The sequence below is a fragment of the Castanea sativa genome, chromosome 8, assembly GCF_040712315.1.
Source record: "Castanea sativa cultivar Marrone di Chiusa Pesio chromosome 8, ASM4071231v1".
Classification (NCBI taxonomy): Eukaryota; Viridiplantae; Streptophyta; class Magnoliopsida; order Fagales; family Fagaceae; genus Castanea; species Castanea sativa.
Genome location: NC_134020.1, coordinates 11,518,544 through 11,536,022, shown reverse-complemented (window position 1 = coordinate 11,536,022; position 17,479 = coordinate 11,518,544). Strand labels below are relative to the sequence as shown.

The window sequence follows — 17,479 nt, the reverse complement described above, 5'->3', positions numbered from 1 at the left end:
ACCCTCCCGAGACGATGGTGACGGCATGGACGAGGCGGAGCCGGTGGACGATTCGATCGACGGATCGTCGGCCCGAAAAGAGGGGAGGAGTAGGGGTCATTATAAACACCCCGATGGAGAAAAACTCCAATATGGAGTCCAATTAAAATTCCCAACAACCAACAACGAGGCCGAATACGAGGGCATGCGACGGGACTAAGACTTGGCAATGCTCTCGGGATTAAGAACTTGCTCATTCGGAAGTGACTCGAAAACTAGCGATAGGGCGCGAGGAGAAGAGTATGAGGCGAAGGAAGAAAGGATGCGAAGTACCTCAAGTTGGTCGGACATCTAGCTCGTGGGTTCGACAAGTTGAATTTCGTCGGGATCGAGAAGCCAGAATGCAGAGGCAGACGAGGTCGCCAAGATGGCCTCGTCTATAGAAGAACCAACGGACAAGGAGATTCTCATGGAGATTCAGAAATACCCTAGCATCGAGGAAGTCCCGATATTCCCCATCCATAACATAGGTGGTTGGATGGCACCGATCGTCTCATATCTTCAAGACGGACATCTCCCTCATGACTCAATGGAGGCCAGGAAGATTAAAGCCAGGGCGGCCAGATTCACAATTTTGAATGATACCTTATACAAAAGAGGGTTCTCCTCGCCTTATTTGAAGTGTATCAACGAGGAAGAAGCTAAGTACGTCCTCCACGAGATCCACGAAGGGATTTGCGGGGACCACGCCGGGCCCAGATCCTTGGTAAGTAAGGTTATTAGAGCAGGGTATTTCTGGCCGACTATGCGCAAAAGTGCGGACGCTATGGAGCTCGTCAAGAGGTGTGATAAGTGCCAGAGGTTCGGGAACGTCCAGAGGCTGCCAGCAGAGAAGATGACACCGATTACCTCCCCCTGGCCATTCGCACAATGGGGGATCGATATTGTCGGCCCGTTACCCCTGGGAAAAGGACAGGTACGATTCTTGCTCGTCGCTATCGACTACTTTACTAAATGGGTTGAAGCAGAAGCACTAGCAACGATCACAGAGACGAGAATTCGTAGCTTCGTGTGGAGAAATATAATCTGCAGGTTCGGGATTCCGCAAACGATCATTTCAGACAATGGCCAACAGTTCGACAGCCAGGGATTTAGAGACTTTTGCTCGGGGCTAGGTATCAAGAATAAGTTCTCGTCGTCGTGGGCACCCACGGTCCTAAATGGGCAAACGGAGGTAACTAATCGAACATTGCTCAGGATCATAAAAGCACGACTAGACGAAGCTAAGGGCGCGTGGCCAGAAGAATTGCCCCACGTTTTGTGGGCCTACAGGACGACAGCAAGAACCCCCACTAGAGAGACGCCTTTCAGGCTCACTTATGGCACCGGCGTAATCCCAGTCAAGGTGGGTATGGCCAGCACCAGGCGAGAAGTTTTCCGCGAAGAGAACAACGACGACCAGCTTCGAATCAACCTGGATTGCTTAGACGAGGTGAGGGACAAAGCCTCGAACATGACGATGAAATACCAACAGAAGATGACTGAATACTACAACAAAAGGGTCAGGCTCAGAAGACTAGAAATTGGCGATCTCGTCTTACGTAAGGTGACGACTGCAACTAGAGACTCTGCCCATGGGAAACTTGGCCCCACATGGGAAGGACCTTACAAGGTCGTGCACTACTCCCGACAAGGCAGCTATCACTTGGAGACCCTGGACGGACAAAAACTCCCGCGACCTTGGAACATAGAAAATTTGAAGAAATACCACCAACAGAGATAGATCAAGAATGTACTAATTACTCAAAATTAATGAAATGATGGTTCAAATGATGTGTTCATACAAGTACCAAGTATCGGAGAGTTAGAAATAAAAAAAATGCCTAAGTAATAAGATTCCGCATCGACGGATGTACATTACTGACGAAGGCAAAAGCAAAGAACTTTTGTCTAAGTAATAAGATTCCGCATCGACGGATGTACATTACTGATGAAGGCAAAAGCAAAGAACTTTTGTCTAAGTAATAAGATTCCGCATCGACGGATGTACATTGCTGACGAAGACAAAAGCAAAGAACTTTTGTCTAAGTAATAAGGTTCCGCATAGACGGAAGTATATTACTGACGAATACAAAAGCAAAGAACTTTTGTCTAAGTAATAAGATTCCGCATCGACGGATGTACATTACTGACGAAGGCAAAAGCAAAGAACTTTTGTCTAAGTAATAAGGTTCCGCATAGACGGAAGTATATTACTGACGAATACAAAAGCAAAGAACTTTTGTCTAAATAATAAGATTCCGCATAGACGGAAGTAGATTACTGACGAAGACCAAAGCAAAAAAAAATAATATTTTCATAGCAGAACATGTGAAAGTAGATATGATATTATAAAAGCCTAAAAACCAAAGGCCATTGTTTGTACGAAAAACAAAAGAGAAACCCATAAACACTGGGTTAAAAATACACCTTTAAAATGTTCTGGAAAGCAAGCCTTACAGCAAAGGGCACAAAAAAAAAAAAAAAAAAAAGAAGAAGATAATTTTTTGCGAGACAGGTTCAAGTGTCCAGATCGACATCGTCTTCAGCGGGGACTTCAGGAACAGCAGCTTCAACGATTGGGACCTCTACAGTAGGAAGACCTTCAGGAGCGTCAACAGCCGCGGCTTGAGCAGCCTCGTCAGCTGAGATTTCCCTGTCTACCTCCTCCATATCCAACGTCTCCAGATCGATCCCAGAAGGGTGCTTGAGGCAGTACCTCCTTAGAAGCTCGAAACCTTTGAAGTACCAGCTGAAGAGTACAGAGTTGTACTCCTCCGTCTGTTGGAATCCTTCAATCGCTCTGGAGGCGACGACCTTGATCTTCTCCTTTGCAACTGCCAGCTCCCCGTCTTTCTCAAGCACGAGCTGCTACTCTACCTTCAGTTCGTCATCCAACCTCTTAGCTTCGTCCCTGGCTTGTTGGGCGCTCTCCATTGAAGCAATTAGTTCCCTCTTCAGCTTTGAATTCTCCATCTCTAAGACCTTGATCCGGGCTAGCGAAGACTCAACCTTAACCTCCTGAGCAAGATACTCAGACGAGAGGTGAACAGTCTCTCCCAGCACCTAAAAATGTACATGTTAGTTTATGCACGGCGACATTTAGCTCAAATCAAATCAGCGTAAAAGAAATATGTGTTACCTGGACGAGCTTCTGGAGATGACGACCCATCAGTTCACTTGTGGGCATGCTCGAGAACACCCTTAGGTCTTCTGCAGTCACGACTCCACGAGCCCGGTCCATCGCCAGCTTTTCGTCATCCCAAATTGTCGACGAAGAAGTAGCTTCCTTCCCCCCCTCCGCGGTACGTGGCCTCTTCGAAGCGGGGTCGGGATCTCCTGCATCGAAGTCGGCGGCGAGGCCGTCCTCGTAGTATCGGCTCCGAAACCACGAAGAGAGACGAAGTAATCGGTGTAACGGAGGAAACTTTCCCCTTTACCCGAACCACTTTCTTCCCGATGGCGGACAGAGGTTCGTCCTTCTTGGACCGCATTCTCTCATACATACCCTTATTGAATTTAGTCGTCATCTCTGCAAGAGAAGGAAGCGTTAAAAAGAAAAACAGAGCAAGGAAATACGAAGGTAGATCTGACGAACCCAAACACTTACTCTTCTTCCCTTCAATATCGAGACTCCGGAGGACGAAGGGAGATGGATCGGGGCCTAAGTTGTAAAAAGCAAGAGTCCGAGGGTCCACCAGGTCGTCCCAGTTCTCGATAGACTGAGCATACACAATGGCTGCCTCGACACGCTCCTTGTACCTGCTTTTTAGCTTCGGTCTCCTTTTGACTGTAAAAAAAAAAGGGAGAATTTAGCAACGATAACACCGGACTCAACAAGGAAAAGAAAGGAAAGGATACTGACGCACCTAAAGTCGGGGTTCCCCACCGACGAAGCAATCGGGGGATATCTCCCCGATCACAGTTAGAGGGGTCTCGAAGTCGTCCCACGACACAAACACAAATGCGGGACTTCCAAGATCTCGAAGGACGAGGGTAAGCCCTTGACGATTCTGGCTCTTCTCTCCCAAGGTACTAGCTCATAATACCCATACTCCTTCGACTCTTTCAAACGGTACAAATAAACAAGCTCGTTTACCTTGATCATATCCCCATTAGCAGCCCAACCATATCTCCATCTGATTGACTACAATCCTCCACGAATTGGGCATGAGGCGCGGGGGCAATGCCCAAATATGCTAAAAGCTCCATTACAATAGGGTGGACGGGAAGCGTAAATCCACAAGTGAAAGCGGCCTCATAGAAGCACACTTCACCTGGAAAAAACTGACAAGCCCTCTCCTCATCAGTAGGCCGACGAACCTGAACTCGCTCCGGAAACTGAAACCTATCTCTAAACCTACCCACAGCCTCAGAATCTAGGCCACACGCCTTCACGAGGGCATGGAAAGCCTTAATTTCCCTAAACGACGAAGCGGCAGTATCCCCCTCCATAAGGTCGCCACTAGACGATAACCCCGTCTCTAGATCACTAGACCTAACCTCGGACATCTGCCGTCGCTCCCTCACTAAACCCTCAAACCAATCAACTGACTGGCGAAGCAGGGGAAACAAATCGCCCAAAACAATGCCTAAGCTATTACCCGCAAAAACGAAACCCTCCAAATTGGGAAACACGCCTAAAGACCCTCCTAAACGAGCAAAAAGAAAGGAAATCGAAGGGCAAGTTTCTCTAACTTCTAAACTACTGACCATGGACACCCAGATAAAACACAGGTAAATAGGAAAGTACTGAAAAACAAACAAACAAAAAAGCAGAAAACAAAGAGAAAATCAAACGTTTGCAAAAGAAAAAAAAAAGGGAAGAGAGAAAAATAGAATGGGTAACATACCTCGAAGAGAAGAAACAAGAAGTCCAACACGCACCAGCTCAGAGAAAAATGGAGAAATAGGTGAGGAAGAAAAAACTAGGAAGGACAAACTGAGAAGTAGAAAAAAAAAAATGCAAGATAAAGTAAGGGAGAAGAAGTTTAAAAACCAAATGAAGGTGAAACTAAAAATCGGCGGGAAACCCAAGGGACATAATTCTCCGCCAACCGCATCACGCCACGTGGCCACGACCCACGAAACGCCGCCACCACGCATTCAATGCGGCACGGAATTCAAAAAAAAAAAAACTGTTCGGTTTCCACGATCGTCACTGACGACCGTGAAACCCGGGGGGCATCTGATGGGACTGACGAAGTTATACATCGACGAGGAAATCTTACAGACGAACATAACCAGTCATCGGCAGAAGAGTTAATGTCACTAAATGCTGCCAATAAAGCCTCGGCCGTTACAGGACTAGCTAGACAAACCAACGGGAAGGTATTAACACCCATTACTCCCCTGAAGACGTTACAAGAAGAGTCATTAATACCCCAACGGGTATAATCCCCAAGGGTATATAAAAGCCCTCACAAACACCAAAACAAGGTACAAAAAATAACATCACAACCTGGATATATTCTTGATATTTCAATCATTATCTTCTGGTGTACTGACTTTATCATCGGAGGCGTTGTGGCAGGCACCACACCGGTGACCACTTGAACAAGTTCTTGCTCCCGCAGGGTCGTCAGAGCACTGCCAGGAGCCATCTGGACGAATCCTAGCAAACCGACGAGATACTGCTTCATCATTCCCCACGTTCTGCGATGTGATAGAGATCCAACGGCTGGGGATTTTATGGGAACTTGAGCGGGAGTTTTCCTGCTTGATTTTCTCTCTCATATATATATATATATCGCTTAAATGCTTCAACTGTTTCACTTTTTACACTCTCAAAACTCAAGAGCTAGTCTGAGAAGCCTTTCTTCTCTCCCGTAAGTTGTCTCTAGTAATTTCATCCTTCTCTCTTTTCTTCGGCCTCATCTATCTTTCTTTTTATTCAGAGCCTTCTTTTCCTCAGCTCGTCTAATTTCACCTCGTCTCCTTAGTACCTTTAATTTTCCTTTCATATGGGTAGATTTGCTTACCTAGTAGATACCTCAGAGTGTATAGAGAGCATTAAATCTTAATATCGAATCCCACTAGGGGTCTCTATTAGGTATTGCAAACAGGGAGAGTGGCATACCATGAGACAGGAGGGAGAAGTAGTAATCCCTATGATTGCCTTTATAGAGGGAGGGATGAGAGACCCTATGGGTAGAGTTACTAGGGATTATCTAATAGCTCATAGGCTTTCCCCCACTCAGTGTGCCCCCAATATGTTTAGGATTTTAGGTAGTGTAGATGCCCTCAATGAGAAGGTGGACGTGAACCTCACCCACCACGACGTCAATTGGATTTACAGCCGTTACCACTTAAAAGGGCAGGGGTACTACCTAAAAATTAGGGTTCCTGAGGTCAGGCTCATATTGTGCCTCCTTGAGTCCAACAAAGGCATGAATAAGGATTATCTAATTGTCTCAAGGGAGTGACATGATGGCCTTCACTGTTTGATGAGAGAAGGGACACCAGGTGGGGTTCTTAGGTTTGGGTTTATCGTTCTAATGACACCCCTTTTTCTTACCAACATCTTTCGTGCTCATTTCTTCTATTTGTACTTGTAATTTATCTTTCCTCTGGTTTGTTCTGCTTTTTTAATAGTGTTTTTTCTATTTTTGATGGTTTTGCAAGCAAGCACTCTGCTATCCCGAACATAAACCTTGTCAACCAGCCAGATTTGAACAAAGTACTCAAGGCCAAGGTCTTTGTCTACAAGGACGGGCAACTAAGAGCAGCTCATCTCATACTTGGCTATAATCTAATATCATCTAGCTTCCAGGCGCCAAAGTACATAATCAAGGCCAAAGGCCGGCGTCTACATTTGATAAACGTCACCGTACCGGGTTTCCTTAATCTATGCCTCGTTTCAAAAGGTGTAAAGCAAGTAGAGCTACCCTTCCAGTTCACAGCCGAGGAGGAAGCAACTCTTTCCCAACCAGCAAGTAGATCTGTTAATTTTTCACTGCGCATGTTTTGTATGAGATACAAACACAAATTTTCCATGTGTTTTTCTAACAAGGAATTGGTGACCAATTCCCACAGGCAGATGAAAGATGAAGAGTCAAGGCGCATAGCCACTGTGGAGGCCTTTAACGTGGCCGAGAAGAGGATCAAGAAGCTGAAAACCAAGCTCACTGGGGCTGATAGGGAGAAGAAGAGCGTTAAGGCTGCTCTGCAAGGGGCAGAGACTTAGCGCAAGCAACTTCGTCAAGCTGAGGATGAGCTTGCTGCAGCTAAAGAGAAAATAAAGATCCTGAAGAAAAAACTAGAGGAGGCTGAAAAGGCTAGAAAGCTAAGCAGGATGGCTATGATGTGGGGGTAGCAGAGAGAGATGAGGCACTCAAGGCTGAGGTCTCGGGGGTGTGTAGAACATACTACCTCCAAGTGTGGAATAAGGCCATCAACTTGGCTGGGGTTGAGGCCTCTTCGGCACTTAGGAGAGTAGAGAATCTCTACTATCCCCTGCAATCTGAGCATCAGGCCCTTCAATCACCCACGATGACGTTGCCCCTAAAGATCCAAGCCCCATCCAGGAGATACCTACCATGGACTTACCTCCTCCCAACAGTCCTCCAAAAGGGGTAGAGCAAGCTAGTGCAGCTAAGAAAGAGAAAGAAAAAACCAAGGAGTTAGCCCTTGAAACCACAAAGCCTCCAACTGCACTCAAGGATTCCTCTGAGAGAGGGGTGGTCTCCAAGGGTAAAGGCCCAGCATCCTTAGCAACTGCACCTGCCCAATCCACCAAGGCTCCAGCAAAAGACAAGCTCGTCCTCAAAATCAAGTAGCTCTCAAAATAGGTTTTTTTTTTTTTTTAAATGTATTTTTCTTTCTACTCAGTTTGTTGTTTATCTTCCTTAAGATGTATTCACTTTACCTTTTGCAAGATTGAACTTTAATGAAAAACATTACATTCTTTCATACTTAATTGCCTTTTTGCAACACTACATATGATGTCTCTCCCATTCAATGCTTAACTGGCATAAACACAATCTAATTTGAAATATATTCCTACATTCTTAATTTTGACAGTTTTTTAAGCAAGGGTCTAGCTGTAACACCCCATGCAAATGGCAACACCTTGGGCTAATTTCTCCCATCCCATGATGTTTAACAAAGTATACTTAAACTTAAAGGCATACCTCAAGTATAGTTAACTCAAAGGATCCTGTACATTGTTGACCTTCCCTTTAACTTCAGATAATGGTGAAGCATCTATCCATACAGGGCTCCACATAACCTTCCACTTAACAATAAATAATTAGCCACAAACAAATCATAGATATACTTGCAAATGCTTTAAGTGATGCTCAAGAGTATCCTTTCAATTAAGTTACTACAACGAGAGTCTTTGTTACTCACCATAGCTAAGCTGATTACCAATTTACCCAAGGCATGTGATTCAAAGAACCTAACATGGCCGAGGTTCTATTTAGCATTCTCACAATCAAAGAAACACTAATTTACCCAAGGCATGTGGTTCGAGAAACCAGACATAGCCTTGGTTTTGTTTAACACTTAGTCAGATGCTTAGTAGTGCTAATTTATCCAAGGCAGATGGTCCTCGGAATCAGATATAGCCTTGGTTCTGTTTAACACTTAGTCAGATGCTTAGTAGTGCTAATTTACCCAAGGCAGGTGGTCCGAGGAACCATACATAGCTTTGGTTTTGTTTAACACTTAGTCAAATGCTTAGGGCTAATTTACCCAAGGCAGGTGGTTCGAGGAACTAGACATAGCCTTGGTTCTGTTTAACACTTTAATAAATAATGAAAAGTATTAATTTACCTAAGGTATGTGGTTCGAGGAGCCAGGCATGACCGAGGCTTTGTTTAATACTTAAACAAATAATGAAGAGTATTAATTTACCCAAGGTATGTGGTCCGAGAAGCTAGGCATGACCGAGGTTCTGTTTAATATTTAAACAAATAATGAAGAGTACTAATTTACTTAAAGTATGTAGTCCAAGAAGTCAGGTATGACCGAGGTTTTGTTTAATACTTAAACAAATAGTCAAGAATATTAATTTACTCAAGGTATGTGGTCCGAGGAACCAGGCATGACCAAGATTCTGTTTAATACTCAAACAAATAATAAATAATATTAATTTACCCAAGGTACGTGGTCCGAGGAACTAGGTATGACCAATGTTTTGTTTAATACTTTAACAAATAATAAAGACGTGATCCGAGAAACTAGACATGACCAAGATTCTGTTTAATACTCTAACAAATAATAAAGAATATTAATTTACCCAAGGCACGTGATTCGAGGAACCAAGCATGACCAAGGTTTTGTTTAATACTCTAACAAGTAATAAAGAATATTAATGTCAGAAATAAAAACATGGCAGAGCTGCCTTTCATTAATAGTAGCACCTTCACAGGTTATTTACATTCCAAGGACGTGGTGTGACATTTTCATCCAAATTTTCTAAGAAATAAGCACCTATTTCAGCTACCGAGGTAATGCGGTATGGCCCTTCCTAATTGGCCTTAACTTTCCCCATGTAGGGTTTTTTGCAATACCCATAACATTTCTTAACACTAAGTCTCTAGGTGCTAACGGTCTCAATCTCACACTTGAGTCATATCCTTGTTTGAACTTCTGTTAATAGTATGCTAACTGAACCATGACATTTTCTTCGCTCTTCAATCAAGTCCAAGCTCTTCTCTAATAGGTTGTCATTGTTGTTTGGAGTGAACAAATTGGTCTTCAGCATTGGAAATCCAGTCTCTAGAGGAATCACAACGTCGGCCCCATATGTCATTGAAAATGGTGTTTCCCCTATTGACCTATGAAGGGTAGTGCGATATGTCCAGAGCACATATGGCAGCTCTTCCACACATTTACCTTTTGCATCATCCAACCTCCTCTTAAGTTCATTCACTATGACCTTATTAACAGCCTCAACATATTCATTCCCCTGGGGATAAGCCGGAGTTGAATACCTGTTTATAATATCCAATTCACAACAATACCTCTTGAAAGCTTTGCTATCAAACTGAAGCACATTGTCCGAGATAAGGATGTAAGGAATCCCAAATCAAGTGACAATGTTTTTTCACACAAACTTCTTGGCATCCAAATCCCTAATATTTGTCAGTGGCTTAGCTTTGACCCATTTGGTAAAGTAGTCAGTGCCAACCAAAATCCATTTCCTATTTCCTGTTACCTTAATTAAAGGCCATACAATATCCAAGCCCCATTAAGCAATAGGCTAGGGACTAGACAGGAGATTGAGGACATCCCCTAGTTGATGAATGTTTGGAGCGAATCTTTAACATTGGTCACACTTCTTTATGTATTCTTGTGCTTCCCTTTGCATACTTGGCCACCAGTACCCTTGAGTGAGGGCCCTATGAGACAGTGACCTGCCTCCTGTATGACTTCTACAAATCCTTTCATGTAACTCTTCTAGGAGTGGCTCTACTGCCTCAAGACGGATGCATAGCAAATATAGCCCAGAAAAAGAGCGCTTGTATTCTGATCCTCGGATAACCAAAAATGAGGAGCTTTTCTTCGCACTTTATCAGCCTCCCCCTTCTCCTTGGGCAAGATGTCATCTTTATGAAACAGGACTATGGGATCCATCCAACTAGGTCTTACTCTAATTTGATGAATATGGGCCTTCTCCCTTTTTATCTCAGCAGGCTGACATAAATCTTCAACCAGGATGACCTGAGGTAAACTCTGCGCCGAGGAGGTAGCCAGCGTGGCAAGAGAATCAGCATGTGTAATTCTACTTCTAGGGATTTGCTGTAAGGTGAAAGACTCGAACCTTGACTGCTAGTACCTAACCTGACTCCAATATGCTTGCATCCTCAAGTCCCTAGCTTCCAATTCTCCCTTCACCTAGCCTACAACTAGCCTTGAATCTAAAAATACCTCCAATGCTCTTCCTCCCATTTTCTGAACCATATTCATCCATATCAACAAATCTCATACTCAGCCTCATTGTTTGTGGCCAAGAAGCCCAACGTTAAGGATTTCTTAATAATAATCTTTTCGAGAGATACCACAACTAGCCCTACTCTAGATCTTCTTTGATTAGCTACACCATCAACGTATACCCTCCAAGATAGAGGTTCTTGTAAGAAAACCATCCCAACTGATTGTCCATCCATATTTTACTTCTCTCCCTTCTCTTCCAACGAAGATTTAGCAAACTCGGCCACCAAATCTGCAAGGATCTGACCCTTAATGGAGCTGCAAGGCATATATTTGATATCAAAAGCCCCTAGGATTGTACCCCACTTAGCAATTCTTCCTGTGTAATCAGCCCTCTGAAGTAGTGATTGAAGAGGAAGTTGGGTCAAAACTACAACTGTATGAGCTTGGAAGTAGTGAGGGAGCTTACGTGTAGTATGTACCATTGCCAGGATGGCCTTTTCCAATGGTAGATAACGAACCTCTGCCTCATGTAACGACTTGCTCATATAATAAACTGGTCTCTACACTCCATTATCAACTCGTATCAGCACTAAGCTCACTGCATGGGAAGCTACAGTAATGTAAGCAAACATAAATCTCCTCCTCCTCGGACTTGGACATAAAGGGCGGCCGAGAAATGTACTCCTTCAGCTGCTGGAAGGCCAGGGTGCACTTCTTAGTCCATTCAAATCCTCTCCACTTATTCAACAACTAGAAAAAAAGTTTACACCTCTCTGCTGGCCGAGAGATGAAGCGATTTAGGGTAGCAGTCATTCCTATTAATTTCTGGACTTCTCTGGGATTCTGAGGAGGTTGCAAACTATTAATTGCCTTAATCTAATCAAGGTTAACTTCAATTCCACAATGAGTGATCATGTAACCCAGAAATTTACCCAAGCTAACGCCAAAAGAACACTTGGAAGCATTGAGGCGCAGTTTATGCTTCCTTAGTATTTCAAAAATATTTTAGAGGTCATTCACGTGCTTGGACTCTACCTTACTTTTCACCACCATATCATCTATATAAACTTCAATATTTTTGCCTAGTTGTGGCTTGAACATCCTAGTCATCATCCTCTGATAGGTAGACCCTGTATTTTTTAACCCAAAGGGCATCACCTTGCAGTGGTAATTTATAGTAGGCGTAACAAAAGCTGTCATTTCCTGATCATCCCAAGCTAATGATATTTGGTGGTACCCTTGAAAGGCATCTAAAAAGCTCATCCAATGATGGCTTACAATTGCATCCACTAATTAATCTATCCAAGACATGGGGAAGGGGTCCTTTGAACAAGTTTTATTTAAATTTGTGAAGTCAACATATACTTGCCACTTCCCATTCTTCTTCTTCACCACCACTGTATTTGCTAACCACTTAGGGTAAAACACCTTTTTAATAGCCTCAGCCCGCTTAAGCTTGATCACTTCCTCTTTGACGGTATTAGAGTGTTCCTTAGATGAGCACCGAGGTGGTTGCTTTTTAAGGATGGCAGATGGATTGACGTTTAAATGATGGCAAATGAAATTTGGATTCACCCTAGAAGCTTCGTAAGCGCTCCATGTAAACACATCACTATTCTTCTTGAGAAACACTATCAGCTCTTCCTTCTCTTGAGGAGGCAACTGAACTCTGACCTGAAAAAACTTCTCCTTATCATTACCTATAATAACTTTTTCTAATTCCTCGCATCTTACCCCTTCTATCAACACGTTCATAGACAACACAGACATCCTAGATTGCTATAAGCTCCGCTCAGCAGAGACCGAGGACTCATTTTCAGCTTGATTTCTAATTGGAGCCACCAAGCACTACCTAGCCATAGACTGGCTCCCAACCAGCTCCTTAACCTGGTCTCCAGACAGGTACTTCACCTTTAAGAGCAGGGTGGAAGAAACAGCTCCCATGGCATGAAGTTAGGGTCTTGCCACAATGGCAATGTTGGGGGAGTAGGCATCTACCATAATGAAGTCCACCTCCACCATTTTTGACCCGACTTGCATGGGTAGTCTAATCTGGCCCCTTCGAATAACAATTTTCCCATCAAAACCTACCAAAGGTAAATCATAACATGCTAAGTCCATAGGTTTTAATTTTAGCCCCTTATATAAGTTAGGGTACATGATTTATGCACCGCTGCCCTGATCTACCAACACCCTCTTCACATCATACCCTCCTATCCTGGGGGTGACCACTAGTGCATCATCATATGGATGCAAGGTTCTAACCTTGTCTTCATCAGAAAAACTCAATACTGGTCAGACCTCCATCCTACCCCTTTTCAACTCAGGGGGCGAGTCCTCTGCGAGTGGATGAGCTATGGATATCATCTCGGAGGGAAGAGAACCAGTTCTTCCCAAAGCACAAGAATAACACTCTTTGTGCCGAAAGGTGGTCTTGAAGAAACATCTCTTTGAGCTCTCGACCTTATTTGGCCTCCTTGCCCATTGGGTTGATATAGAAATTGTTTTAACTTTCCACTTCTGACCAACTGCTCCAAATGACTCCACAAAGTCTTACAATCCTTTGTGGTGTGCCTTATCCTGGTGGTATTGGCAATGAAGGCTTTAGTTGTACTTCGTGAGGTCTCCTTCCATCTTATTTGGACATTTAAAGTATGACTCATTCTTAATCTTTTTTAAGATTTGATGTACTGGCTCTCGAAACACCATGCTAACCCATTTGAGTAGCAGCAGATCTACAATGCCCAACAAAAAGCTCTTCGAGGTCAGTTATTGTTATATCTGTCCAACCTAAAATTCCTTCTGTCCTGAGGGACCACCTTGGCCTTCCCCTTCCTTTGCTGTTGGTCCTCATCGACCCGCTTATACTCGTCAATATGGTCTATAAGCTGACGCACACTTCTAACAGGCTTCCTTGTCAAAGATTTACTCAAATCATACTCGGCGGGTAGGCCAACCTTGAAAGTCCTTATAGCCACGTCATCAAAGTTCTCATCTATCTCATTAAACATCTCCCAGTATCTGTTAGAATACGCCTTTAGCAGGGGCAGAGCCACCTTATGCATTGGGGGGGCCATGGCCCCTCCAAAATTTTTAAAAACCTCTCTAATTATAGGTAAAACTAGGCTAGAATCATGTTGAGTTAAGAGTTGGCCCCCACAAGATTAAAAGATCGGCCCTCCAACACGTCACTCATAAAATTCTTCCCACCCCAAATTCCAACCATGCAATCATAAAAATTAAGTCCTTTTTTCTTTTCCATTCTTCTCTAAAGCATGATAGCCACATCCATATTTTTTTTATTTTTTAGTTTTTAGTTATTCAATTTTTGTGAAGGGATAAAATTAAGGTGTAGCATATCAGATTGCCTGATTAAAATCATATGTATTGAATTTAATTGTCCTTAAAAATAATAACATTATTTGTATTTTATTGGTCATGTTAAACATGTGCTTGAATTTAATTGAAGAACCTAATGTATTATACTTAGGATATTGTACTTAAATTTTGTACTTCCTCAAAACTATTACAATATCCCCTTCCACTTAAAAACCACTGAAGAGACTCTCCTCATCACTTGGTGCTCTCTCTTCGGTTACTCTCATTAACTCTTCCATGGGATGCTCTCACATAATCACATTTTCATTAGTTTCTCCCTCTTCCTTAACAAAGAGTTTTCTTATTTAAAGCTAAGCAAATATTGAGAAATACCCAAATTCCTCTTTTCTTCTTTTTCTGCAGTTTTGTTGTATACTTATATTTGATTTCTATGAATGTTGTGGACTTATGGTTTTTCAAAAGAATAGGAGAAACTCAAGGAAAAAAAGACTTAAGGATGCTCAATTGATCAATTAACTTGTTAGTATTATGATATTTGAGCGCTATAGAATTACACCGACAAAAAAATTCTATCAATAATCTTGTGTTATAAATATACTGTACTTTGAGTTTTTCGTTGAATTACAAATCAAAATGATTGTTTTACCTTGGCCCCCCCAAGCAAAACTTCCTGGCCTTTAGGGTTTCTCCTTCTCGCATAGTCATGGACAACAAGGAATCTAAGGGCCGAGGAACTCTACTGCAAGTAACAAAACGAGAACCAAACGCTCTAATAAACTCCTTAAAGGAGTTAATAGAACCTTCCGTCAAACCATCGAAACATCTCAACCCCAAACTGGATGGGAACACCTTGTACATTAAGGTCTCATTCTTTGAGCGAACAACCATTCTCTGATTGAAATGGCTAACATGCTCCACAGGGTCTATTCTGCCATTATACATGGTGAATGGTGGCTGAGTGAACTGCTGAAGAAGTTTTCCTCCTTCAATCCTACACGTAAAAGGTGACTTAGAAATATGATTCAGAGCCCTGCCCATAGCATTTTTGCCTAGACTTTTGTGAGACGGACTCTCCCTTCTCCGCCTATAATGGTGATCCTCATCACACGAAAAAGATTCACTGGGTGGAGTACTTGACTTGGGTCGGTAGCTATTATCACTATCATCATCAGAAGAAGGGTCAAGAGTTGAAGGAGTTCCTCTACGTCACTTGCGGCGTAACCTCCTTTGCAAACGATCAATCTCCAATTGCATGCTTCTAGCATTTTCTTCATGAGAGATGCAACTCCCACTTCGAGATTGGCTCCTACTAGTGTGTGTGGTATGTACACTAACTTCTTAGTCCCTTCTTCGTTCAAGATTGAGAAACTGATCTTGTCGTTGGGAACCAACAGACTTTTCTCGGTTTGGCCCAGAACCTACCATAGCTAAATGTTGATCTCACTTAAGCTCAAGTTTCCCATAAACGGTGCCAATTGTAGAGGCGGTTTGGATCCTAAGCCCAAAAGGAAATAGGATTAAGGCTGAATTAGCCCAAGAGTGGGTTGGAAACTAGGCTTTAATAAGTTGGACAACAATTATAATGGGTCCAGATGACAAGAAAAACCAAGATAAACAGATTTTAAGCAAAATAACTCTTCCTCGGCAAAGTCCGAAGAGAATAGCTTTTGTATATATCTCTCTTAAACTTGATTACAATTTCAATTCTTGTTGCTACAATTTTTTTCTATAGATTCTCAAATGTCCTTTGTAATGGGGTCTTTCTTCCTTATATTCCCTTGTTTTGCTACATCTATACCCTCCACATGTAGATCACGTTGCTTACTCTGATCCTTGTCACATCAGCACCTTCCTGAAGTTTTTGGGGGTAGTTGTAAGGCTAAATATCACTGTTCAGGTATCACTTCCACATTAAAGAGGCCAAAGAGTTAGCTGCAGAGTCTTTAATGCAGTGGTAGCAGCTTTCTCTTAGATATTTCTTAACTTCCCTTTGTCTTATTCCCTCCTGATGTTTATACTTACCAGCAGAATCGTCCGGAATATTGCCCTTGGTAGCAGATCAAACCTTTTGACATTTGCTTTGCCAAACCGAGGAGGCATTCTTCCTTGGACTACCTTTCTAAACACTCATGGCTAAAACCTTACACAACTCACTAATTTGTATTTATTTCCTAACGTCTACTTGTCCTAGGACTACTAAATATCCTTGGACAAGGCCCTACGACTCAATATACATTCCTAGGCTTTTTATCCCTACAATATGCAATCCTTAATCCTTGATTAAAGTCTTACTTGGATCATAATATTCTACTTTATCATTAATATAACCCAAAACAATTTTAATATATTCCACTTTAACATTAGTATAAGTTGACTCAAATAACTTAATTTAAATTTTGTCGTAAATGTTATAGTATTAGTTTTACATATATGAGAAGTTTGTCAATAGAAAAAAAAAAACAAAAAAACAAAACAAAAAAACCAAAAGTTTGAGACTACTATAATATAACACAGCTAAATTATTATTTTATTTTTTCAAAATGGAAGCTAAGAGAGAGAATCAACTAGAAAACTCATTAGTTTTTATTTTTATTTTTAAATTATAGGGAACTTTAATCTATAACATTTGCTTTTGATAATTATTCTTTATTATTAAATTCAAACATCATTTAATTTTTAGTTAATTGACTTAAATATAACATTTATTTTTAAAGAGGTTTAGATAGTGACGTTCTTAAAAAAAAAAAAATAGTTATACTAAACTATATTCTTATATGTTTGCAAATTACTATTCTATCAAACACCATCATCCAAACAAGACAACAATAAGCCCAATGATGTAAAAAATGGTGTGATGGGATTTATTATTTTGTGTAACTCTTATGCAACGTTACTTTCAAATAATAATGTGAAGTTTTGTTTCAGCTGTGTGTACCTCTAGAAGTATTGTATAATCACCCCCAGAAGGATGAGTTGAGAGTTATCCCTATCCCTACGACTAAGGATCTATCCACCAAACCCCAAAACGGATAATATATAATAAAATTTATAAATATCGCATCTCATCTCATCAAATCATATACACAACAGTATAGCGATACCGCCAGCGCCATGAGCATAAAGTTAAGGGCACTGTACCAACAGCTCTATAAAAAAAAGTTTAGGAAAATTCCCAAAAATGACCCAAAATAACTTAACTTTTTATTATGGTGATCGCATCCAAACACCATGGTCATTT

The 17,479-nt window shown here is 41.9% G+C and overlaps 2 protein-coding genes across 2 annotated transcripts; both read right to left on the bottom strand.

Moving 5' to 3' along the window:
• Positions 1–9,595: 9,595 nt before the first annotated feature.
• LOC142605875 (uncharacterized) lies at positions 9,596–10,966 on the bottom strand. Its single transcript, XM_075777302.1, has 3 exons — positions 10,897–10,966; positions 10,083–10,176; positions 9,596–9,959 (listed from the first exon to the last, which is right to left on the bottom strand). Exons 1-3 carry the CDS (start codon positions 10,964–10,966, stop codon positions 9,596–9,598), a joined length of 528 nt encoding a protein of 175 aa, XP_075633417.1.
• A 2,701-nt stretch (positions 10,967–13,667) lies between these two features.
• Positions 13,668–15,279, bottom strand: LOC142605873 (uncharacterized). The gene is made up of 2 exons (XM_075777301.1): positions 14,888–15,279; positions 13,668–13,923 (listed from the first exon to the last, which is right to left on the bottom strand). Exons 1-2 carry the CDS (start codon positions 15,277–15,279, stop codon positions 13,668–13,670), a joined length of 648 nt encoding a protein of 215 aa, XP_075633416.1.
• Positions 15,280–17,479: the final 2,200 nt, after the last annotated feature.

Coding starts and splice junctions, on each gene's coding strand:
- LOC142605873 (XM_075777301.1), bottom strand. CDS start 15,279: ATGGGCAGGGCTCTGAATCATATTTCTAAGTCACCTTTTACGTGTAGG. Junction 13,924..14,887: donor TTTTGCTTGGGGGGGCCAAG/GTAAAACAATCA, acceptor GTATTCTAACAG/ATACTGGGAGATGTTTAATG.
- LOC142605875 (XM_075777302.1), bottom strand. CDS start 10,966: ATGAGGCTGAGTATGAGATTTGTTGATATGGATGAATATGGTTCAGAA. Junction 10,177..10,896: donor TGGGAGGAAGAGCATTGGAG/GTATTTTTAGAT, acceptor TTAAGGTAACAG/GAAATAGGAAATGGATTTTG. Junction 9,960..10,082: donor AGGGATTTGGATGCCAAGAA/GTTTGTGTGAAA, acceptor TATTATAAACAG/GTATTCAACTCCGGCTTATC.